Genomic DNA, 26,881 nt, shown 5'->3' on the forward strand with positions numbered 1-26,881 from the left:
GTCTAAAGGTTGCCCTGATGGAGGATGCCCTGTGCCCAACAACTTCGGGCTCGAATATAGTCCCGGGAACTGCCTCAGCTGTGCAGTCTAAACTCCCGGAGAAGGGGAAGGAATTCTCGGCATCGAAGGCTCTTTCGACATCGAAGCCAAGCGCACCCTCTAAACACCAGCCAAGCTCAACATCGACAGGCGAGCCACCTAAGAAAAAGAAGAAAACCCACCATGTGAAGACGAAAGAGACCACTCTGTCTCCATCTGGTTTGCAGCAAACTCGCCTACGACATTGTGCAGTGTCACTGTCTCCTGCCCTGACACCGCAACTTTCTCCTTCACTCTCCTCAACCCATAAGATACAAATCTTAGGAACGAATCCATCGACATTGAAGAGGCGCTTGGCATCGAGGGAACAAACCTGAAAACACACCAGGGCATCAAAAACCCAAGCGTCGACATCGAGGAACCATACATTGACATCGAGAGACTGTGTTTCAACTTTACCTGAACATGACTCATTTATAGATGGACAAGAAGAGGTTGCCCTCAAGGTCGATGTGGAGCCTTTCGACATCGGACCACCATTGGCATCGGGCACAGCTTCTGAAGCTGTGAACGTCCCCGCCCATATACAAGAAGATGCATTACTGACACACCTTCTTCACTCGGAGGAAACTGCTCCCTCGACCTCAACATTTCAAGGGTTTTTACACCCAGGACTGGACATAGATGATGGAGATCTAATAGAGGATAACAATCCTCTGCCAGGCATCCCAAAGACACCAGATGTTGGGGGATTGCTCCCCAGGGGGGATGGAGGCCAACAGCCCTGTCGCTGGAAGAATACTCCTTACTTAAACAATGGCAATTACAGAGACAGCAACGCAGTGATACAGGCACCCAAGTTACGCCAATGAGGGAACCGCTATTACATACCCGTGACTCCCAGACACAACCCCAAAAGGCAAGAACTGTGGCGGTACAGGCGGCTATGCCTTTTACTGCGAGGACCGTGTCTGTTCAGATGACCATTCAGACACACACTCCTTCACAACCCACCTTGGGGACTACGGCAACTACGAGGGGATCTGATACTCTAGGACATTCCACCTCTGTCTCTATGTCTCATCCATCAAGAGACTACCCACCTGCTTCTGACTCCTCTGATGATGAAGGTGATGACTCGGACTCCTCTAGGGGTGACTCTGAACCCTCATTACCAGACCCATCCTTACCTGACTTACCTTTGGAGGTCCCTCCTCCCTTATCGGTCTTGCCAAATGAGCAACTGAAGACATATCACCAACAGGTGGCTGAAATGGCGGAGGTACTTGGCTTGGAATTACGCCCACAGACCTAGATGATCCTGTCTATAATTTCATGAAAAGGACACCAGGGCTACAGCCTGTTTATCTTCCAGTGTTGCCAGTCTTTACAAATGCTGCTCATTCCGCTTGGGACATATTGCAGACATCTACTCCAACATCAAAGAAACTAGAAACGCTGTATCGAATCCAGGAAGCTGACAATGTCACTGTTGACAATGACAATGACAATGTCAATGTCAATGTCACTGCTGACACTGTTCATAAACACACAGTGCCAAACTCCTTGGTTATAGACTGTGCTTCCACTTCTAAGTCAGGGAGACGTCATACCACACCAGCAGACAAGGAGGGGCGAAAGTTGGACATCTTAGGGAGGCGCGCGTACTCCATGGGTTGCCTCTCAATCAAAAGCACCAACTATGTGGCTTGTTTGGCCAAATACACGCATTGCTTATGGGAGAGGTTGTATGAAGAAAGAGCCAACCTCTCTCCTGAGGAATTCAGACAAAAGTTTGAGGCTACTTTCCTACAAACTACGACACAGCAGCAGCTGGCCAACACGAAACACCTGGCAGAGTCGGAGTCCAGAACGCTTACGTCAGCCATTATGCTGAGAAGACATGCTTGGCTCCGTTCGACGTCACTTCAAGACATGTGTGACCGCATCGAGTCTTTTGCATTTGATGGCAAAGGCCTTTTTGCTGAAGCCACAGATGAAACAATGGAGCAATAGAGGAAGTTTAGGACCACTGCAAGGACCTTCATGAATCAAACTCAAAGGTACAATTCGAACAGATTCCAACCTTATTACAAGCAACAACAAAACTACCAGCGGGGTGAACGCAGGGATTTCCATAGGTCTTGGAATCGGTGGAACAAGAAGACCTATACGAATAAGAATAGACCTGAACAACAGAATAAAAATAAACCTGGCACACAGAATAAACAGCATTTATGATCCCAGCGGGCTTCCTTAACTAACCCACAGGAAACACAGACCAGAAAATCGGTCATTACAAGGCCCAACATTGCCTTATATACGCCAAGGCCCAACATCGCCTTGCACACAGCCAGTAATACCATCCGTCTGGCAAGTCATGCCTTTGCATGGTGCAACATAACATTGGACAGATGGGTCTTGTGCATAATCCATACAGGTTATGCTATTGAATTCCATACTCGGCCAGAGTTCAAGGGTATCAAGTATACCCCGGAATCTTATACTCTCAGAGAAGAGGTTAACTCCTTATTGGAGAAGGGAGCGATTTCACCGGTGCCATGGTCAAGATGCCACAGTGGTTTATACTCTAGATATTTCCAAATTCCCCAAAAGGATGGCGGCATGCGCCCTATCATGGACCTCAGAGATCTGAACCAGTATGTGGATGTGAGGAAATTCTGCATGATTACATTGCAAGCGATCCTCCCTCTCCTTTTGGGTGAGGGATGGATTGCAACGTTGGATTTAAAGGATGCCTACCTCCACATTGGTATTCAAGTAAACCACAGGAGGTTTTTACAGTTTACACTGGGTTCTCAAGTCTATGAGTACAATGTGCTGCCTTATGGCCTAGTTACAGCGCCAAGGGTATTTACTAAATGTATGGTGGTGATTATTGCCTATCTCAGGGTAGAAGGGATTTCTGTCTTTCCATACTTAGACGACTGGCTACTGACAGCAAAGACGAAGAAGGAATTATTGTCGCATGTGACGACAGTATCGTCTCTTCTGGAACAACTGGGAATACGTATCAACCAGAAGAAATCGCACCTTACGCCTGCCAAGAGATTGCCTTATATCGGGGCATTGTTAGACATGACTATGCAGAGGGTGTTCTTACCCTTAGAAAGGTACTAGCGCATCCGCGATATGGTGCATCTTTCACTTGGAACAGCTGCAAAAAGCCAGGTGCATCCAGGTGCTGCTAGGCTTGATGGCGTCCTGCAGAACGATGGTCCAGTATGCAAAGCTCTGTATGCGGAAACTACAGACGTGGTTTCTTCGTTGGTTCAGTCTAAATTCAGACACGCAAGACAGGCGCCTTTTGATCCCAGGGGGGTGTTGGCATCCCTTCAATGGTGGACAAAGCCCACAAATCTGATGAGGGGGATGCCCTTCTGTCCTCCGAATCCTACACTGACACTTACTACGGACGCATCTCAACACGGATGGGGCTCACACTTGTGCGGACAGCGGAAGTCAGGACACTGGAATCGCCAGGAGTGACTCCTTCATATCAACTTCCTGGAACTTCTGGCTGTGTTCAAAGTGCTAAAGGAATTCCAGGACATGTTATGTGGCAAGACGCTACTGTTACAAATGGACAACACTACGGCAGTGGCGTACATAAACAACCAAGGTGGCACGGTGTCCATGTCACTTTGCCACCTAAGCCTGCAAGTTTAGAACTGGTGCATTGCCAGAAGGGTCCACCTTCAGGTCATTCACATAAGGGGCTGAGACAACGTTCTAGTGGATGTGTTAAGCAGGGACAAGACTTTATATCAACACAAATGGGAGCTGCACCCACTTCTAGTGGATGAGCTCTTTCAAGCGTGGACCACGCCAGTAGTGGACCTTTTTGCGACAGCCGACAACAAAAAATGTGCACAATTCTGCTCAAGGATGAGTCTCGGAATAGGTTCCAAGGGAGATGCATTCCACTTCCAGTGTACTCAGAGTGTCTTCTATTTATAACCGCCATACCCACTCTTGAACAGGGTGGTGGCCAAACTGCTACAGGACAAGACCAAAGCAATAGTCATTGCACCTTGGTGGCCAAGGCAACCCTGGTTTCCGAGACTACGGAGACTGGCGAGACTCAATTACAGAAGACTACTACAGAGACCAGATCAGATAACCCAGGCAGGGGGTGAACTCCTTCATTATGACACAAGAACCATTTGAACCTATGGCAACCACTACCTTGAAACTTGTGACTTTGAAGACTCTTTTTTTGGTTGCCATCACCTCGGCAAAGTGAGTGAGTGAATTACGAGCTCTTCGTATAGATGAGCCATATACGAGGATACATCCTGACAAGGTGGTGATACGCTTGGATCCGGATTTCAGGCCTAAGATTGTGTCCAACCTCCATGTTAACTGTGACATTGTCTTGCCAACTTTCTTCAGGAACCTGTCATCCACATTGGAAAAGACGATGCATTCCTTAGATGTCAGAGGAGTGCTCCTCTTCTACTTAAAGAGGACGCAACGTTTTAGGAAAACTTGCCACCTATTTCTAGTAATCAAAGGATGCCACAAGGGCGAACAGCCTTCAAGGCAAAAGTTGTCTGCCTGGTTGGTGGAGGCCATTAGACTGTCAGGGGAAGACAGCCCCTGTGTCTCTTAAGGCACATTCAACTTGGCCCTACACGACTTCGGCAGCTCATTTGGCTGGCCTTAGGATGTCGGACATCCGCTCGGCTGCTTCATGGGCAACTGATCACACGTTTGTCAAACATTATGCCTTGGACCTTCGGTCTGCAGCAGAGGTGAAGTTTAGCAGGGAGGTATTAAAGAGGGTGTTACAGTAGCATGCAGCGCCCACCTCCATGGTTGGCAGCTCGTTACTCACCCATTTTTATGAGTGCCGTGGAATCACTGTCCAGATAAACAGGTTGCTTACCTGTAACAGAAGATCTGGTAATGATTCCATGACATTCATAAAACCGCCCATCTGGCCCCACTGCAGACTGCATGCTAGAAGGTCACTTTGGGCGCACAGTGGTGAACACTAGACTTTGAAACTGGACTACATGCAAACTTGGACACTCAGACTGGGCTATGTCGTTCAGCCAGAAACTGAATAGAGAGACGCCTAACCGCCAATATGAGGTACTGCATGCTCACACAGGGGCGGTTAAAGGCGTTGCGAGGACCTAGCGATGGCTACCTGAAGCTGGTCTGCGCAGGTGCAGAACCCATTTTTATGAATGTCGTGGAATCACTACCAGATCATCTGTTATAGGTAAGCAACCTGTTTTTCAGTTACTGTTTTCATAATAATAGTACTTAGCATTTATGTTGTCCGTTTCCTGGGTTTAAAGAACTTCATGTGTATTATTTACGTGAAGAATACTCAACACTGTAAGAAAATTGCTAAGTCATAAGCAGTTTTCTGAAAGTGTGTATTTTATATTTATAGAAAAAATAAATGAGCACTTCTATCATCCTGCAGGGGTCAGTATTACATTACATGAGCAGTTTCAAAAAAAGTCTCAATTTTTTATATGCCCAAATAAGTCCTCATTTTAAAAGTGTTTTAGAAAGCATTGCATCTGAATATGCCTATCATATGAATGAATCTTTCCCCCATTCTTTATCTTGTGCATTTTCACTGTGAGTAAAAGGTCCCAAATGTCTAGCAGCTGACAAGTGCCTGAGTCCCCACAGACTTTCACAGTGGTATTTATATGTGATGCAGATTTGATTGATTGATTAAGTACTGTCAAGTTGGTGTCAACTCTTAGAGACCACATAGATAGATTCTCTCCAGGATGATCTGTCTTCAACTTGGCCCTTTAAGGTCTCTCAGTGGTACATTCATTGCTGTCATAATCGAGTCCATCCACCTTGCTGCTGGTTTTTCTCTTCTTCTCTCTCCTTCAACTTTCCCCAGCCTCATGGCCTTCTCAAGGGAGCTGGGTTTTCGCACAGTGTGTCCAAAGTATGATAGTTTGAGCCTGGTCATTTGTGCCTCAAGTGAAAATTCTGGACTGATTTGTTCTGTGATCCATTTGTTTGTTTTCCTGGCTGTCCATGGTATCCTCAAAAGTCTTCTCCAGCACCAAAGTTCAAAAGCATTAATACTTTTTCGATCTTGCTTCTTCAAAGTCCAGCTTTCGCATCCATAGAGTGTCATGGGAAAAACCATTGTCCAAATGATTCTAATCTTTGTAGGTATAGACATATGTCACTGCATCTAAATATCCTTTCCAAGGCCTTTATTGCAACCTAACAAGTGCTAATCTGCAGCATATTTCTTGACTGCTGGGTCTTTTACTGTTGATGGTTGATCCTAAAAGGCAGAAGTTATCCACCACTTAAGTGTCTTCATTATTAATTCTGAGGCTGGTTGCTATACCCGTTGTCACTAGTTTAGTCTTCTTTACATTAAGTCATAGTCCCGTTTTTTCACTGTGCTCCTTCACTTTCATTACTGGAGCTTGCAGATCATCCGCATTCTCAGTTATCAGAGTGGTGTCATCAGCGTAGCGCAGATTATTGATGTTTCTTCCTCCAACTTTAAAACCATGCTCATCTTCTTCCAATCCAGCTTCTCTCAGTATATGTTCAGCTTATAAGTTGACTAAATAAGGAGAAAGTATACAGCCTTGCCTTACTTCTTTGCAGATTATTTTTATTTTTATTGTTAATACTAACATTTTAAGATGTTCTCCAGTACTATTTAAATTCATAAGTTACTTTGGTATTTTTTTGAAGGCTGCAACCCTTAGCTGCCATCCAGAGAAGCATAAAGAAAGAGCTATGTAAAATGGGAATTTTCCTTCTTAATTACAGTTACTTTTGTTCCATATTGCAAACTCATTTTAAATTCCTTTTAGTCTGTTGTGGATTTGGCTTGACACTGACACTGCCCTAGCAAAGGACTAATAAGCATCAGCTTATTCTGGTTTGAACATTTGAACAGATTAAGAACAGCTCTGCTCGATCAGGCCCAAGGCCTAGATAGTCCAACATCTTGTTTCACACAGTGACCCACCAGATCCCTCTGGGAAGCCCACAGGCAAGAGCTGAGGGCATGCCCTCTCTCCTGCTGTTACTCCCCTGCAACTGGTCTTTAGAGGCATCTTTCATTTTAGGCAGGAGGTGGCCTATAGCCTTCAGACTAGCAGCCATTGATAGACTTACCCTCAATGAATTTATCTAAGCCCTTTTTAAAGCCATCCAGGTTGTTGGCTGTCACCACATCTTGTGGCAGAGAATTTCATAGGTTAATTATTTGGTTGGTCCTACATTTCTTGGCCATCAGTTCTATGGGATGACCCCTGGTTCTAGTTCTCTCTCTCCACATGAATTTATCACAGTGCCTAATTTTATAGACCTCTATCATGTCTCCCCTCAGTTGTCTTTTTTTCCAAACTAAAAAGCCCCAAAGGTCGTAGCCTTGCCTCGTAAGGAAGGTGCTCTAGGCCCCCAGTCATCTTACTTGTCCTCTTCTGCACCTTCTCCAGTTGTATAATGTCCTTTTTGAAGTATGGTGATGGGAACTGTACACAGTACTCCAAATGTGGCAATACCATAGATTTATATAGGGGCATTATGATATTAGCAGGTTTATTTTAAATCCCCTCCCTAATGATTCCAAGCATGGAATTGGCCTTTTTCACAGCTGCCACACATTGTGTGGGAAGCTGGACTAGATAGGCCTTGGGCCTGATCCAGCAGGGCTGTTCTTATGATATTCTCCTTCCCTCTAGACCTCCATTCTCTAGGACAGCAGAAAAGCCATCAGCCTGGGTGTGGGATGCTTCTATCACATCCCTGAAGGTCTCGTCCATAAAGCTCTGTGACTCTTCAAGCTTCTCCAGATCAGCCACCCTTGCTTCAAGGGAACAAACTTGTTCCCTGAGAGCCAGGAGCTCTTTGCACCTAGCAGACATCCATGAATTCTTCCCATTGAGCAGATAGTCATACATGCAACACTCTGTACAATACACAGGAGAAGCGACACCTGCCCTGCTGGGTTTCTTCCTTCATGATTGATTTTATTGGCTGTTTAAAGTATTTAGAGGTTGTTTGAAAGTCATGTCTTAGCTGAAGTTGTCAGCTATTCAACGGTTTAAACATTCTTTCCCTAGAATATGAAAGAGGGAGTAGTACCTACTGTCTCTTCCCTCTGGGTCCATGTGATCAAGAGGGGCTCTGTTTGAGACAGGCTTGTTTTAAGCTCTCCCACACACTTCCCTGCTAAACTCCATGCAAAACTCCTATGATACCTGTTTGCTAATTCCTGTTCACTGATTTCCCTAGCTGCCTTGTCTTCTGTAGAGAGTAGGCTTCAAACTGAGGCAACAAGGCTCAACAGGAATATGGCCCCTCCCACCAGGTGTGACTAGCCCTAGCTGGCACCTCCCACTGTCTCTCTCCAGGCAAAAGAGAAACTAAAGCTGAAAGCCACACAGCCAACAAAACAAGCCCTGGCCAAAAAAAAACCCCACTCACATATACGGACTTCTCTCTTAAAGAGAGCCCTACAGAATCTTCCCCTCCTCCTGTTTGTTTGGTTGAGGGGGGAAATGGCGTGTGTGTGATTTTTTTTTTTTTTTAAAGAAAGAAACGTATACTACCTTCTTAGGACTGCTTCTTCTCTTCCGAGAATAGGCTTCAAATTAGTTGTTTAAGGGTTAGTTGTTTATCAGTTGTGCAGGATGCCTCTGAGTACCAGTTGCAGGGGAGTAACAGCAGGAGAGAGGGCATGCTCTCAACTCCTCCTGCCTGTGGCTTCCGGTGGCATCTGGTGGGCCACTGTGTGAAACAGGATGCTGGACTAGATGGGCCTTGGGCCTGATCCAGCAAGGCTGTTCTTATGTTCTTATTGGCTTCACTACTGATTTATAGAGGGTGGGATCTCTGTTTACAGATATAAATAAGCAAACCAAACCAGACCAAACATAGGCAACTCTCCTTTGGTATCGTAGTGTTAAATCTTAATGTGTTTCCACTCCCATAGCACTCTTATATTTTGTGCTAGAGTGTTGCATGAGAAAAGGAAGGCGAGCTCTTAACAATGTTCTTCCACTTGCACAAAGGTTTGTGCAGCAGCTTGCCCAAGTGGGAGCATGAGAACTGCTGTAGCCCAACGTCTAGAGCACTGCATGGATTTCTGTGCAAGTCTTAGTGCAAGTGTTTGCAGAACAGCGCCAGTAGCTACTTGCCTTTGGCTCCCAATTCTTCAGGTTCAACCTGTAGACATTGGACATTCCTCACACCTTTTCATATGGCGTTTCTTTGCTGCACTTAATTCCACATTTTTGAGCTGCTAGACTTTATTTTCCAACCAAGTTTATATGCCATTTACTCTCATGACAAACTGTATCATTTTTGTATCTTGCTCTTTCCTTTAGCTCATGCATAGCGCCCCCGCTCCTCTCTGTATGCTGTGAGGGTAGGTTAGACTGAGAGAAAGTGATTGGCCCAAAGATACCCAGTGAGATTTATGGCTGAGTGAGGATTTGAGCCCTTGTCATCTTGGCTGAAGTCCAATAATAGTCCTCAAAATGCTCTGATTAGTTGTCTGTATTTGCAGCCATTTCTAGACATGACTAAATTTACAAAGTGATGGTGATATGGACAAGGATATAAATATACAAAATGGAGGGGGGGAAACCTCTAGGGTGTCATTGTTAATCTGTCATCATATATTCATTTTAATAGATATAAATGTATAATTCCCTGTAGGAAAGCCTGCACCAATATTAACCTGTCTGGGTATTGCGATCAGTCTCTCAAGTCCTGCTCTGTGGCCCCTCATTGTCATAGGTTTGTTTGGCAGGGACCAGGAACAGGGCTTTTTCCTTGGTGGCACCATTGCCCTGGAATGCCATCCTGGAGGAGATCCACCAAGCTACCTCCCTTGCAAATTTTAAGGGGCTCTTGAAAGGGAAGAGAGCTGTTCTTGTGGTGACACGCATGAATTGTCCCTATTACTAAGCAGGTTCTGACCTGGTTTGCATTTGAATGGGAGACTACATGTGTGAGCACTGTAAGTGGATTGCTTAGGGGATGGGACTGCTCTGGGAAGAGCACCTACATGCTTATATGCAGAAGATTCCAAGTTCCCTTCCTGGCATTTCCAAGACAGGGCTGAGAGAGACTCTTGCCTGAAACCTTGGAGAAGCCAGTCTGTGTAGACAGTACTGAGCTAGATGGACCAATGGTCTGACTCAGTATGTGGAAGGTTCCTATGTTCCTAAGATGCTTCTTTTTGGGAGGCTTTCTTGAGCCATCTTAAAACTTCCTGCTTCTGCGGTTGGTATAGATATCTTCGTGACTGAACTGCTGCTGCTGTTTTGGTGTCTTTGTGACTGCTTTTTAATGTGTTCTAATTGTTGGTTATGGCATTGCCTTTTTGGAAGCCACCTTGTGAGGCCTTTGTAACTAAAAGGTGGAATAAACATCTTTTTGCCGAAATACCAATAAATGCATATCGCTTTCCTGAATGATTAATTCCCTGTTTTAAAAAGTTGAACATTATTGGAAAGTATGTTTCATTCTTCCACTGTTCCATATATATATAAATGTATGTATATATTTTAAACAGTGCCCTTTCAGAAGAGGAGAAATCTACATTGCGTGCAGGGCTTATTGCCAATTTTAATGAGCCAGTAAATCAGGTTAGTAGCAACATAAAAAATTATTAATTATCCCCTTCCTAAGGATGTTTCTGTTCTACTGTTCCCTCTACCAGGGATTTCCAGATGTTGTTCACTACAACTCCCAGCATCCCCAGCTGCATTAGCCTTTGGCTGGGGATTATGGAAGTTGTAGTCAACAACATCTGGGAATCCTTGTTAGAGTGAATACTGATCTGTTCTTGTAGTTTTAAGTTGTGTTAAAATCAAAATTAAATTGGGGTTTTTTTTAATGGGGAAAATATTTCTTGTTAAATATTATAAGGAATGTATTATTTGTGTAATAGTGTAGGTATTTTATTAGCATAGATAGGAGTTGTCTGCCTTGTGCATGTTGAAGGAATCATCTATTCATAAGTGATTTTTGTTATCTTCCTTTTAAATTTTTCAGTAGAATTTCTGCCAAAACATAAAGTTTGAGCAGACTGCACAACTTTGGCCCTCTAGGAGTTGTTGGATTACAGCTTGATCATCCCTGACTGTTGGCTGCTGTGGCTAAGGATGATAAGAGTTGATTCAGCAACAGCTGGAGGCTAAAGTTGTATAGCCCTGCCTTAGAGGCTAACTGGCTTAGTTGACCTAATGACCTCATAGACAATGGCCTACTCTACTGGATTCATGACATGCTTTTTAGAAAGTGGTAGTTGTAGGGTGTGTGTGTGCATACGTTCGTGTATGAATGTAAGCGCACACAAATGTATAAGCGAGTTGATGTTCACACGGGGATACAGTTGCAGATGGGAGAACAGATGGCAGTGGTAGAACATCTTATTTGTATGCAAAAGGTCCCAGGTTCAATCTGTGGCATATCCAGCTAGGGCTAGCTGGGAGCTCTTGTCTGAAACCCCAGAAAGCCACTCCCTGTCAGAGTAGACAGTACTGAGGTCTAACCCATATAAGCAGCTTTCTGTGTTCACCTGTGTTCAGTGCAAAGTTCCAAAGGCAGATTAATGAATTACTACTATCATTTATATATCTGTTTTCAATGAAGGGCTTATGATACCTTAGAGTCTAAAAAGTTAACTAGTGTTAATAAGGTGAGAACAAAGGATATCAAGTATTTTTAAAATGCATTGATTACTAGAAAAAAATTACAGAACTGTTTTGTATGAATACGACAAATATTTATATACCGCTTTTCAACAAAAGTTCCCAAAGCTGTTTACACAGAGCTAGCTAGCTAGCTAGCTAGATATAAATAAAAAGGCCCCCTGTCCCCAAAGGTCTCACAATCTGAAAAATAAACATAAGACAGACACCTGCAACAGCTACTGGAGGTATGCTGTGCTGGGGATGGATAGGTATTGTACATGTATTTCAGCCAGCAAGAGCTATTTCAACAAAATGCTTGCTTTATATGCATACACATGAGCAGAGATACCCTGGAAAGTAAGCTAGATGGTTAAGGTGAGCACTAAAGAGAAGATGCATTCTACTTGCTAGTTGTGCAGTTCTTTACCCTTACAGCATGATTCCTGAATTTAATTAATTAGTCTGCTTTGAAAAACTCAGTAACATGTTGGCTGAAACTTCAGCAAACATGTGAGGGTATTGAAATTGAACTCAGTGGGTTTAAGTGTGCCTTAGTCTGTTTTGGTTTTAGTTCAGTTAAACAGCGATATCTCTTTTCTGTCTTATTGTGGGGGTTTCCCTTGGTTGTCTTTGCAGATTGCTACCCAGATTTCTGTGTTGATTGCCAAAGTTGCTAGACTGGATTGCCCTAGGCAGTGGCCAGAACTTATTCCCACACTTGTAGAATCTGTTAAAATTCAAGATGATCTTCTCCAACATCGAGCATTGCTTACCTTCTATCATGTCACAAAGACTTTGGCATCCAAACGACTTGCAGCAGATAGAAAACTTTTCTATGATGTAAGTGTAATTTCTGTAATATGCTTTTAAAATCCAAACTAATTTGTCATACCAGTCATTCTATTCTGTTTTGATTCTTCTGATAATCACAGTTTAGAGCAAAGTAGTGTAATAGCAGCACCCAGTTGAGAACATGGAAAGTGATCATTAAATTGAAAATATTTCTTTATTATATTTGATACACCCTGTTGATAAATTTGTTGTTTTGATAATGAGTTCCTTTGCAGCGTAAAATCAGAAAACCAAGTTAATAAAGTTAATTTGGACTGGTGCAGATGTAATATTTCCTGATCTCTTGCCCATGAAGAAAGATGGGGCATGCCTGGTAAGATTGGTCTCCATCTTCCTGTTCCCTCCTGGCAAACCCTCCCCCACTTTTTAGCATTATCCATTCTGTAGTATTATGTCGACACCAAGTCAATACAGCATGATTAAAACTAAAATTAGTTTTAAACCAGAATTTGAAACTAGCTTCAAACCGTGGTTTCAACTCTGATTTAAAGATTGTCATAGTCAGCATTAACTTCACTGCTGACACAGTGCTCCCCTATGACTGATGTTGAACACAAGCGCAAAGGGAGCTGCTAATTTCTTAGGCATTAAGAACCATATGCCCTGTAGGGAAACATGAGAAGTCATGTTCCGTTTTCAATGGCAGGCTGAATGATTTTGGGTTTTTATTTATTGTCTTGTTATTTATTGCAGCATGTTTTGGATGCAAACCAAACAAATGTTTCCAAATTTTTGTGGGAGGGCTTATAAATCTAATTGTAAACTGCCCTGAGCCATTTCGGAAGGGCGGTATAAAAACTGAATGAATAAATAAATAAATGGTCAATCAATGGTAGGCGCCTTCAACAAGTTAAAACATATAAATATCTGGGCCTCATATTCCATTCGAGGAATTTCTGGAGTTGTGAGTGCAAATCGTGAGTTTGTGACTGCATATACTCAAAGATCCATTGCAGCTATTAAAATTTTTTCTTACTCTACAGGCGCTCAGAACGTCCCAGCAGCACTAAGGGTATATCAGGCGAAACCTCGAGCTCAGATGCTATATGGTGCCCAGATTCTTTTAGCTGGGAACTTACAATCTTTTGAAGTTGTTCAGTCAAAGTTCTTACGGGACATCGTCCAACTCCCCAGCTACGTCCCGAACACAGCTTTGCGTTTGGAAGCAGGTGTTATTAGACTAACTGCTCAGGCCCGGCTGCAAGCGGTCTTATATTGGCTTAAACTTACTAGCTGTCCCAAGGGTTAGGCTCACTAACTTTGGTGGATGATTTCTGTTCCACTTGGAGGAGGAATATACATGACACCCTGGGTAATTGTGGCCTCTCGGAGCAATATATACAATCGTTAAATTATGATCAGGCAAAAAAGATCATTACACAGAGGGTAAGAGACATAGAAAAGCAGAGTGATCTTAGCCTGATTGCGCCCAGATACAATTATCTCAGCTTTCCAAATTACTCGAGGCCACATTTGCCTACACCCAGGCTGAGAAGGGTCTTCTCTCAGGCCCGTTTTAATGTCCTCCCTTCACCTGTGTTGGAGGGCAGATTTTGAGGGATCCCCTTGGAGGAACGTATGTGCCCATGTGGAGCTGCTGAGGTGGAAACATTAACCCATTCTTAGTTTAACTGCTCTTTCTATGATACTGCCTGATCTGGATCGTGATCCGTTGAACTATTTGAATGGGTTCTGCGCCTGCACGGAAGCCTCTCGGTATCGAGTCTACAGCTCCTCTCAGCGCCTGTGCCCCGCCCCACGTGACCACATGGCTATTTAAGGCGGGAGGAAGCGCAAGCACCTCAGTTCCTTTTCGACCCCCGTGGGGATCGCTCGCGATTTCTACGGCTTCTTCGTTTTGGTTCCTTGCTAATATTAAAAAAGTTCTACTGACTACTTCGTTTTGATCTTGGACTGCACTTTGACTACTCTTTTGATCACGATTTGGACTGACTGATTACTGGCTTGACCTCGGACTGTTTTTGGTACTGCCGTTTGCCAATTTTTGTACGTTGAAAAGAGCAGACTAATTCTCGGATTTAGATCACAGACTCTTTGTGGAGTGAGTACTATGGACACCCCTAAGGGAAAGAAAACGTTCAAACGCTGTGATAAATGTAAAGCAAAACTGCCCCCCCCCCAGGACGGCCACAACTTTATACCTGATATGTTTGGGGGAAGCCCACATAGCTTTGGTCTGCAAAATTTGTCACTCTTTTTCCAAGCAGACAAGGAGGAACAGGGAATTTCATCTGAGGGCAGCTCTATATGACGATGTTTTGGCTGCACCTTCCACCTCGTCAAAATCTCCACAAGGCATGAGGACCCTGGGTTCGGCACAGTCTAAAACCTCTATGCCTGCCGAGACTACCCCTTGAAGAGGCCGGGTGATAAAATGGCTGCTGCCGAAAAGCCCGTGAAGCAGGCTCGAAAGTTGTCGACCTCGAGTGCCACGCCATCGCCGAAATCGGCTCAAGAAGTGGAGGTGGTTTCGATCTCGACGGCACCTTCCATATCAGAAAAATCAGTCCCGCCGAAACCAAGGGCTTGTCGCTCAACCTCGTCATCGTCGATATCGAGAGAAGCTTCTCCGTCGCGTCGACAAGCATCTTCGACATCGACCACCTCGACATCGATATCGACAACTGCCTTGCCAACCACCTCGACATTGGCATCGACAGTACTATTGGCATCGACGGAGGCGGTTCTGATGGCCGCACCGGCATCGTTACCCGCTATACCTTCCGCCCGTGATTTGGTGCCTGCCATAACACCGATCAGGTCTCCATCAACGTCGAAAGAGGGCGAACAACCATCGGTCTTGCATACACCGACCAATATCACTGCCATAACTCCTCGATTTGGAGTGCCTGTGACCTTCTCTTTGGATGAGGAAGATCTTTCTGATGCAGAGGCGGCTCCGTTGGACCCTCTTCTTAAGATGCTAGACTCCACTACTGCTACCCCTTCGACTTTCAGAGGGTTTCCACGTTCTGATGATGACCAAGCACCTGACTCTACCCCAGTTCCAAAGTTACTGACCTCTGTGTAGCTTACAACTTCAACGCCTTGGCACACTTGTGGCTTTAGCCATGCTGTTACACCTTCAAATGAAACCGCATTGCCAGGTGCCTCCTCACCGGGGATGGCTTATGACTACCTAGAGGACAGGGCTTGGAGACAACCAAACGTCTCCATGGCTTGTCAGGCTGAACTAGATCCAGTGCCACTCCATGTACGTCCGCCTTCATCAGGAGATATTCCTGGGAGGCCAATGAAAACACTTTCTATGGCTTCCACTCAGACTCCTAGACTTGTTACTGCCAACAGATATTCCCAGACAGTACCATTCACATGTGAAGCAGATGGCTTCTGCGTTAGGTCTAGACCTCTCTTCTCAACTTAAGACCATAGATGACCCGGTCTATAACTTTATGCGACAATCACAATCAGCCCAACCGGTGGTTTTACCGTTACTACCTATCATTTCTAATGCAGCTCAGTGTGCATGGCAGGTGCTGCACACCGCTACTCCCACGTCAAAGCGTTTGGAAGGACTTTATCGGGTGCAAGAGCAGGATAACATGTACCTGTTCAAACATCCTGTCCCGAACTCCCTGGTCATTGACTGTGCCACCAATTCAAGGTCAGGGAGGAGACATACCACCCCTGCTGATAAGGAGGGGAGGAAACTGGATGTTATGGGGAGAAAACTGTACTCTACCTCCTGCCTATTGGTTAAAATAGCTAATTACTCTGCCTGCATGGTGAAGTATAGTTACTGTATATGGGAAAGCCTGGAAAAAGACTTGGATCCACTGTCACCAGAAGAGCTTAAGAATAGATTACGCAAGACTATTCAGAAGGCGGCAGACCTCATCTGCCAAAAACTAAGTACGGCCAAACATCTGGCTGAATCGGAGTCCAGATCCATCACCACAGCAGTGACTCTGAGATGTCATGCGTGGCTATGCTTGGCTGCACTCCAGCAAGACATGAAAGATAAAATAGAAGGGCTGCCTTTTGATGGGAAGGGCCTGTTTTCGGAGGAGACAGACTCGACTATGGAAAAAATGAAAAAGTTGAAGTTTACCGCCAAGACATTTTCAGCTTCAGCTTCAACATCTTATGGGGGAAAACAAAGATCCTTCTATCGCCCGCGTCCAGCCTATAGACAACAGGACAGACGGGACTACCGCAAGTGTTACCAGCCATATAATAAACGTAACAATCAACAAAAGGGAAAATTCCGCACAGGCCAACGAAAACCTGCAGAGGAGAATAAGCAGCGTCTTTGAAATACAAGACAGCCCATTGCATCACCAAATGACACAAGTTTGCTTACCCCCCCTAAACATCGGGGAGATTCTGGGAGCGGCGAACAGCAACAACATCGAACAGCCGCATCCACTAGCCACCAATTCCATCAGGTTGGCAAGTCATGCGAAGGCATGGTGCCACATAACATCAGATCGCTGGGTACTAAAGATTATCCAGTACGGTTATACAATAGAGTTCAATGCTCGTCTGAGATTCCAGGGCATCCGCTTTACAAAAGCGACTCCAGCCTTGTACCAGGAGGTGCAGGAACTATTGCAAAAGAAAGCGATTGTGCCGGTGCGATGGGCACGAAGACGGGAGGGATTTTACTCTCGTTATTTTCAAATCCTGAAAAAGGATGGCGGGATCCGACCAATTATGGACTTAAGACATCTGAACAAATACGTCCAGGTGAAGAGGTATCGCATGACAACGTTGCAGGACATCCTACCGCTTCTGCATCAGGAACGGTGGCTGGCAACGTTAGACCTCAAGAATGCCTACTTTCACATAGGGATCCGTCCATCCTTCAGGAAGTTTCTTCTGTTCACTGTAGGAAGTGCGGTTTACGAGTACCAAGTGCTACCATTCGGACTATGCACTGCCCCACATGTCTTTACAAAGTGCATGGCAGTGGTAGTGGCCCACTTATGGACAAAGGGGCTAAAACTTTACCCATATCTAGACGATTGGCTCCTATATTCAAGGGACGAAAGCAAGTTACATTCGCAAATACAATATATGTTAAGGCTGCTCCTGGACCTAGGAATACAGGTCAACTGGAAGAAATCCAACCTCACGCCTGTACCTGTCAGCTCATACATTGGGGCTGTACTAAATGCTACCCTGGGAAGGGCGTTCCTTCCAGAGGACCATTCCCAAACTATCACATCGCTGGTACGTCATTTTCAGAGCAACCCGTTACAACCAGCTTGCCAAGTGCAATGCCTCTTGGGCCTTATGGCATCTTGCAAGTCCACTGTTCGATACACACGTCTGAAGATGAGAAAGTTGCAGATGTGGTTTCTCTCCTCCTTCAATCTTCTGAGAGACGACCCAATGAAACTCTTGCAAGTGCCCATACCAGTCCTACGCACACCGTCTTGGTGGACCCAGAAGGCTATCCTACTCAGAGGTGTACCGTTCCAAGCACAAGCTCCATCAGTATGGGTGACGACAGATGCATCCCTGAAGGGCTGGGGCGATCATTGCAATGCTACCAAAACTCAAGGCCTCTGGACATGCTCACAGAGTCATCTACACATAAATTTCTTAGAGCTGTTGGCGGTGTTTCAGTCAATGAAAGCCTTCCTTCTGATGCTACGGGGCAGGGTCGTACAGTTGCAGCTGGACAACACGACGGCCATAGCCTATCTAAACAGGCAAGGGGGAACAGTCTCCAGGTCTCTGTGTGCTCTGAGCCTTCAAATTTGGCATTGGTGCATCAGAAACAGCATTATGCCAATAGCCATCCACATCAAAGGAGCGAACAACATACTAGCAGACAACCTCAGCCGTTCCTTCTCAACGGAGTTCAGGCACTAGTGGGAGCTGAACAATGCTTACTTACACAACATATTCCAGCTCTGGGGTGTCCCAGAGATAGACTTATTTGCTACAGAGCAAAACAAGAAATGCAAGCTGTTTTGCTCTAGGGCGGGCCACGAATTGTTGTCCCTAGGGGATGCGTTCCAGCTGGATTGGTCGGGGCGCTGGACTTAAATGTTCCCCCCCACTACCTCTTGTGAGCAGAATTGTAGCTCGCCTGTTGTTGGGTCATGTGAAGGGCATCCTGATCACACCTTGGTGGCCCCGCCAGGCATGGTTTCCGCAGCTACTCAGACGAGCTACAAAAACTTATCAGAGACTTCCAAACCATCCAGACCTCCTGATTCAGGAACAAGGCCATCTTCTACACCCAGAAATTCTGACTCTACAACTAACAGCATGGAGGATCGACTGTTAAAGAGGATCCTGCTGAACCAGCGTAAACCGTCTACACGGCGAAACTATGCCAGCAAGTGGAAAAGATTTGTGATCTTCGCTTCCCAACATGCTTTCTGCCCAAAGGAGGCCTCCATCCAGCAGGTCTTATTGTATATGATCTCCCTGAAGACAAAGAATCTGTCCAATGTATCAACCAAGGTTCATCTGGCAGCATTGTCATCTAAGCATCCGGGATGGGATGGCAAGACACTGTTCTCCCACCCGTCTTGTAAAAGTTTCCTGAAAGGCCTTTCTAACCTATACCCCCCCATCTGTAAACCACTCGAACAGTGGAGCATCTCACTGGTTCTCTTGTCCCTGACTGAGACTCCATTTGAACCCATGCACTCGGCGACATTAAAACTAACATCCTTGAAAACTGCCTTCTTGGTGGCTATCACCACTGCTCGCAGAGAGTGAACTAACAGCGCTCCGAATGGATGTCCCCTATGCCCATTTCTACCTGGACAAGGTTCTCCTTCGACCAGATATCACCTTTTTACTGAAGATTGTGTCTGACTTCCATATAAATCAGGATGTGGTACTTCCCACTTTTTTCAGTTCACCGACCACACCGTTGGAGAAGGCTCTGCATTCCTTGGATGTACACAGAGCACTTCTCTACTACCTGTCAAGGACTAAGCCTTTTCGACTTACAAAACTTGATACCGAGAGGCTTCCGTGCAGGCGCAGAACCCATTCTAATGGATATCAACGGATCACTACCAGATCATCAGTTACAGGTGAGCAATCTGTTTTTTCATTCAGATCACCCCCTATCAAAAGAAACATTTGGATTGGTCTGAGGAACACTTTATTTATTTTAACACTTTGTTTATTTTTTAGGAGATAGGCATGAAGAAGTTACCCATAGGATTGCTTGCTTTTGCTCAGAGGCATATAAAATAAGGTGTCTGCAAACTGGTTTTTAATTTTTTACTTATGTTATTGTATTGTACTGTATTGCTCTAAGTATGAACTCTCCCCTTTGCTAAGCAGGGTCTGCCCTGGTTTTCATATGGATGGGTGACTATATAAATAAATATTTGAAACACCAGTTTTATTGGGCTTTTAGTTTATAATGTTTTTAAGTTCTGTTGATGGTTATTTGTTGTATATGATTTAAGGTTTTAACTGTTGTTGAGTTTTAATTGTAAACCACCCAGATATTTCATAGGGGCTATATATAAATATGATAGATAGATAGATAACATGAGCACTGTCTGCTGTAAGATATTCCCCTTAGAGATGGGGCCATTGCTAATTGGTAGAGCAGCTGCTTTCCAGCCAGGTAGGGTTGGAAGAGACTCCTGCCTGAAACCTTGGGAAGGTGCTGCCAGCCTATATAGACAATACTGAGCTAGACGGACCAATGGTCTGACTTGATATAAGGCAACTTCTTATGCTCCTAAATGAAGGTTTGACAAAGATAATTTTCTTGATTACTTACCCACAGTTAAGAGAAACAGGTCTCATCTTCATACCTTGATTATGACAGGAACCCTGATTAAGAGATTGGACAATGTTAAATCTGCATCAGGCCCACATGTTGCCCATAGTGCAGTTTGTAACTATGACAAAAAGATATTGTATAGCCTTTGTTGTCTGGTACACAGAGTATATGGATAACTCATCAAACCTGTTCAGTGCCGTATGAGTTGAGTAGAGCTTGAATTAGAAGATGTTGAGTTTGAAAAGCAATCATTGTAAGACAGATTGTTAGTAAGTAAAGATTTAGCTACATGTTTAAAGGAGGAATGTTACATGTACATGAATCAGGTTCAGCCATAATGCATTAGTTAGTGCTAACTGCATTTGCCAATCTTCTACAAGCCATAGTTTCTTATTAGCCAGGCTTAGATATTCAAGTGCAACCCTTACATATTTTAAAGGAAAAGTAATCATGTTTAAGCATGATGTTTTCCTTGAGCCATACTATAGGTAGATTTTTAAAATCTTCTTTGATAAAATATATGGTAGAGATTATGTGGAAATGGAGATTAAACATTAACACAAAAGTCAAATATAAACATTATGCTCATTATACTATTCTGTTATTTGGAGACAATTTTGTATCTGGTCTTCATTTTCTATAATGGGACTTCTTAAAAACTTCACACAAACTTAACACAAAAAGAGTTTAATTCTGATGTGCTCCACATAAGAAGTTTAGTGTGGGGATGCCTTTCCCCCTGCAGTATACAATTATTCAGTGTGTGTGTTTGTAACTGAGCTGTCTGGAGCCCAGTATATAGGGCAACAGATGGGTTTTACTCACATGGGAAGCAGGGGAAAGTCTTTGATATATGGCACCTAAGCTTATTTTCTTGTAGAATTAATAAAGTCCAGTTATTTTCCGGAAAAAATAATTGCATTTTAAAACATAAATGGGATTAAGTCTGAAAAATACTTGCTCAATGTTTTTAAATTTACAGCCATCTGTTTCCATCAAGCAATGCTCTGTCATAATTTAAATAACTTCTGGAAAAAACCTGAAATTAATTAGTTTACATTTTGATTAGCTATGTGTCTGTCATCAAAATAGTTTTAGTGCACAGTGTCTTTCAGATTGTTGTACTTGAAATACTTTTTCATCTTATGAAAAAGCTTGTACTACATTCTGAATTTTCACCATGTAGCAAAGACTGGGCATGGGGTGGCAGTGGTAAACAAGCTGCAGGTGCAGCTCATTCCTGCTCTCCTCCCCCCATGCTGTTTTAGAACATTGGACAGTGCATGGACACTGGACATTTAGAACATTGGAATGTCATTGAAATAAAATTTCAAAATAATGAAATGCCCTTTTCTTCTGCTTTGTGTTGGTCTTTGGGAAGATGTGACCTCTGATTCTTGTATAGAACTTTGTATATTGAATGACGTTTGAAATAACTGAATAATTTTCAGCTATTTTTGTTTACAGACATTTATGAGTTTTTAGGTTATAAAATAATAACAATCCCTCCACCCCTTGTTCATCCTGACTTCTTCCCTGGGAAACTTGATATTTAAATTAGGTGGGGATTCCCCCTTCTTTTTCTACATTTGTACTATGGAATGTCAGAATATGAAACATTTTATTAAATGAATTAATGTTGAATCAGGGCTTCATGACCAAACTACAAAGCTTAGGCAAATCTGCAAGCTAAACATAATGCAAATATTCACTGCATGTGTATATTGTCTTTCTGCCAAGGCATTTTGAGCAGTTTATAATTTAAAAATACTCAAACAACAGAGTTACACACAAAAATCCCTGGAGTTAGCTCAACCATTCCCATTGAGGAACTTCAAGTAGTGCTTGGGAAGGTGGCAGAAAGGCTGCCCCACATGTTCTCTCAGGCCAGCGTTAATCTCTATAAGAGCTGATAATGTGAGGTCTCTGGCCTGCCTCCTCTTCTCATGAATAATGAAAATCAAAGGACATCCTGTCTAGAAAATGTCCATTAAATAAAATCAAATCCTTGGAATGCATTGGCTTCGATCCAAAGATACACTTCAGGTAACAGAAGGACTATTTCTTACTTCGAAGAAGAGCATTATATGAAAAAAGGGACCTCACATCCAAAGATGATGATCCATTCATGCAAGTCATTTTTCAAGACTTTTTAATATGGTCCACTGGAGTTTATAAGCCACAGCCAGTATAATCCTTATTTACCATGTTTCTTGTACTGTAATGCAGTCCTTGATACATTATAGGTCTGTGCGAAGTCTTCTGCACTTTGGATTCAGCTCAAGTTACTCATGGCATGCTGCAATCCAGTGCACCCTTAAGTGGGAGCAAGGCCTATTGACCACAGTGGGACACTGTTTTCTTTGGAGTAAATATGCATAAAATTGTACTGTAAGTTCCAATAAAACCAATGGAACAAATTAGCTCATGATTAACTTAAATCCCATTACTTTCAGTGGAGCTTAGGCATGACTAACTTTAGTTGGATTGCAAGCATTGCATTCCCTTAAAAAGAAGGGTTTTTCTCAATGCATAATCTGTATCAATCTTTAATGAATAAATGTATGTATGTGTTGTTGTTTTTAATTGCAGCTAGCTTCCGGAATTTATAGTTTTACCTGTTCCTTGTGGAATCACCATACAGATACATTCCTTCAACAGATTTGTACTAGAGATGAAACTGCTATTAGTAATTCACTGGAAAGAACACTGTTATCTTTGAAAGGTAACTAACAAAATGGATACATCCGTATATCTCTGTTAATGTATACAATATGATGGCTTTCAGTCTTTCCACTCATTTATTTCTGCTGTTTAGTTTCAACACTCCATTCCACTCTGCTCCACCATCATCACTTCATTTTGGCAGAAAACGTTAAAAAAGAAAAGAAAAAAGAATCTCCTGTGATTCCTAATCCACTTGCATCAAACCAAAATCAGAACTATATCAGCTAATATTCTCTTGATATTGTTCATTAGAATAATCTGAGAGTTTGTGTTTTTAACAAAAGTACATTCCATATGACTCTGTCACTGTTATGCTGTTTGGGGGCCTGTTTATTGTGTCAACCGATCTTTCAGTCTTAATTCGAGGAGCTAATCTTGTAAAAGGCAAAATATAAAAAGTGGTTTTATAGAAGTACTTAGAAGATTTATCTCCTCCATTATTTTGGTCAAGTAATGTGGTGTTGAAAATGACATTATTTTTTAAAAAGAGGTTTTTGGAGATATAACACAAACCCTCCCAAAAAATCCTGTGGTGCTAAATGTCATTTTTGCAGATGCTCTGAGCACTTTTTGTTCAAAACTGTTGTGCATTCCATTTGGAATTGCAGCTTATGATAAAACTGTTTAAAGGGTATATTGCATTTCTGTTCTGTTAATAAAGGGAAGAGTAAATGAAAAGGACTCCATTCCACTCTCTCTGGAAATTAAACAAACAAACAAAAATTGAGTCCTCTTTTTATTATAACTGGAATACTGAATTGTATTGACAAGGTGAAAAGTCAGATGTGTCAAGTTTCTCATTTATTTAATATTTTAAGAAATAGAAGTGCTTTACAGCAGTGGTTGTAGGAGTGTAATTCTTAAAACCACATTCTCATAAGTTAAGAGGTTGCAGCTCTTAATTTTATGTAGCGATAACATTGTTTCATTTTTCAGTGCTTCGTAAATTGACTGTTCACGGGTTTGTGGAACCCCATCGGAACATAGAAGTGATGGTAAGTGACAGACATTCTTATTTTTGCAACTAAATTAGGTTTTTTATTTTGTCATAGTTAAAATACATTTTGGAACTGAGACCAAGAAGATGACAAATCTAATACTGCCGTACATGGCTGGAAGTTTTACTTGATGAAAAGATGTGAACTGATGCTTGCATGCAAATATTAAAAATGCCCTTTAGAGGACTGACCAAATAAGTTTAGAATCTGTTTAGGAGATATGATATGCGTGAAGGTTTTAAGATAGTGACAGTCATGTTTTGGGGAGGGGGGTATACACACCTTTGCGAGCACACACATATTACACATACATAGAGTAGCATCCAGACCAAGACTTTGCACGAGTCGCACACTTCTGCTTGTGGAAGGCAGGGAGAATGATTTTCATCAATTCCCTTTCCACTGCACCCCCTTTGTCTGCCAAAAACATGTCCCTGAGGCTTTGGACACCCTTGGAGAGAGATTTTCAGTAGACATGGGGGGTTGTGAAAAGGAGGATAAGCCAAAAAAAAAAAAATACCCCTCCCTCCTTGTGCAAGCAGAAGCATTCCACTCTTGAGAAGTCTTTGTCTGGATGCTGATAATTGAATTTTAAGGTACATAATCAGTGACTCTCTTACATATTTATTTCCTTATTTTTGTCCTAATGTTAGTGGTTTGAGAATAAGGGAGTTGGCAAATCTACAGAATTAAAAAACACTAAAGCTTAGTTTACACCTATCATTTTAAGTTACTGCACTGACTTCTGTATTGAACTGCATATTCTATCCCTTTCTGCAGATGCTCAGCCTCACTCCCCCAGTATTCTAGCTTTCCTATTTCCAACTCCCTTTTCACCCCACTCCTCTGCCAATACTTCTGCTGCTATTTCCTACCATTAGCACACAGCTTTCCCTGTGTCTCAGCTTTCTAGATGATTTCTGTCCCCAACTAACCAATTAAATAACTTTCAGTGTGAATGTTACGCTTTGCTTTCATTTTACATAGGGCGATTAAGTGGAATCCTTTGCCCTTTTATATTTTAATGTTTCATTTTTTACATCTAGGAATTTCTCAATGCAGTATTTGAGCGGCTAAAACAATTTTTGGAATGCAGTAAGTGTTTGCTATCACCTTATGCATTATATTTTAAACCCAAGGAAAAACAGTGTCAGTTGAGGTACATTTTAGTAAACTATCTTCGTTTCTGCAAGTAACTAAACTAAAGTTACTTACTAGTAAACTATCTTAGTTTCTGTAGTAAACAGAACTCGAAGTAAACTATCTTAGTTTCTGCTGCCGAATGACAACAGGTTTCTTAACCAAAGGATTTATTTCTAAAAGTAATTACTGCAAAAATAAGCTACACAAGTAAAATGTTTCCAAAAGGTATATCTGTATATATTGTAAGAAAAGGTCATTTAAACCTTTCCCCTAAAATATATTAAAAGTGAGATTTGAAGGTGGCTATGAATGGCTCAAATGTCATACTTGACTATATTTGAAGTGGCTGGGGATCTTTGGATCCATCCCTTTATCTTTTATGATGATTAAGTGAGAGAGCCATCATGGCAGGCTTGCATGATTTCCTGAAGCTGAAATTTTAATTTAGAACTAGTTGTTGTTGTGCTTTAAGCACTTCAGGTGCATAAGCTGCCTTATAATTCCTTCAACAATCTTGTGAGTATTGTTATCCCCAAATTGCAGATGGGGAGTGAGATTGATTAGTTGTTTAAGGCCATCTAGTGATTTCAAGGCAGAGGTGAGATTAAAACCTGATTTGTAGCCTTGTCTCTTTGCCATTGTGCTTCATTAGATGTATGCAATCATAGCTATCCGTTGTTTGTTGCATCATATTTCTCCTGAACGTTTCTTTTGTTGTGATACAGCCTCTGTATACCTAACATGTACATTTTTGAAGCTAAATCAGGGTGGGGTTCAGACAACCGTTTCAAGTAAGGTGGCAGGAACCAGAAGGTCCCAGCAAATGTACATTCCTGGCAAAAGCCATAAGTTTGGCTCACTTTGTGATGTGCAAACCCACCCTTCTTCGATGCTTTCCTTCTGCCACCTGACATTTAAACCTGACTTTAAATCTTGGTTACAAAATGCTGGATAACTGGAAGAAAGAGCAGCTCAGGAATCCAACATTAGCAGGTCTGCCTGTCTCAAACTGTGCCGTATTTGTGGCTCTCACTGGGAGCATGCACTCACCGGGAACCGCTGGTTCCTGCCACTGTATTTTCCAGCAGTTGTGCAAAGCCACCCTTAGAATATTTTTAATTTTCTGATGTTGACTTTAACATGCTTGGAGTGAAACTTCGTATATGAAAAATTATGCCAAAATAAATCTGTTAGGGCTGTATCCTAAGAAAGTTAGGATTCCTGAGCCCCATTGAAATTAACGGGACAAGATAGTTGTGACTTAGTTGTCTCATTGATTTAAATGTTACTGAGTCATGAATACCTTTCTTAGAATATAGCCCTTTGTCTTTAAGGTGCCCCAAGAGCTAGACAATCTCAGCTGCCCCCTGGAATCTAATACTTTTCAAATTAATATTTTTAATTTGCCAGGTAGAAGTATAGCAGCAGATAATGCGTGCAGAGATCGTCTAGAAAAGACTATAATTCTTTTTACTAAAGTGGTAAGTTTCACTAGCTGCTAAAAGTATTGAAAGTTTTTAGTCATATAATTTCCCTTTAGGGTGTAAAAGCCTTGTATGTGCCTTTAGTAAGCTGCTTGCATCAACAGTTGTAGTACTGATGTCAAAAGTCATATCTTACAAAGCCTGGTTCAGGCAGATGTGTGAAACAAATAGTCCCAGTGAAGTGTA

At 42.7% G+C, this 26,881-nt stretch overlaps 1 protein-coding gene across 1 annotated transcript in view; it reads left to right on the plus strand.

The window, feature by feature from the left end:
- Positions 1 to 26,881, plus strand: part of IPO11 (importin 11) — a 153,777-nt gene that overhangs the window by 18,490 nt on the left and 108,406 nt on the right. The window contains exons 4-9 of the mRNA XM_053300790.1: positions 10,610 to 10,682; positions 12,369 to 12,572; positions 22,936 to 23,068; positions 24,007 to 24,065; positions 25,115 to 25,163; positions 26,622 to 26,692. Coding sequence (XP_053156765.1) covers positions 10,610 to 10,682; positions 12,369 to 12,572; positions 22,936 to 23,068; positions 24,007 to 24,065; positions 25,115 to 25,163; positions 26,622 to 26,692 — 589 coding nt within the window. The remainder of the gene's footprint in view (positions 1 to 10,609; positions 10,683 to 12,368; positions 12,573 to 22,935; positions 23,069 to 24,006; positions 24,066 to 25,114; positions 25,164 to 26,621; positions 26,693 to 26,881) is intronic.

The sequence above is a fragment of the Hemicordylus capensis genome, chromosome 2 (assembly GCF_027244095.1).
Source record: "Hemicordylus capensis ecotype Gifberg chromosome 2, rHemCap1.1.pri, whole genome shotgun sequence".
Taxonomy (NCBI): domain Eukaryota; kingdom Metazoa; phylum Chordata; class Lepidosauria; order Squamata; family Cordylidae; genus Hemicordylus; species Hemicordylus capensis.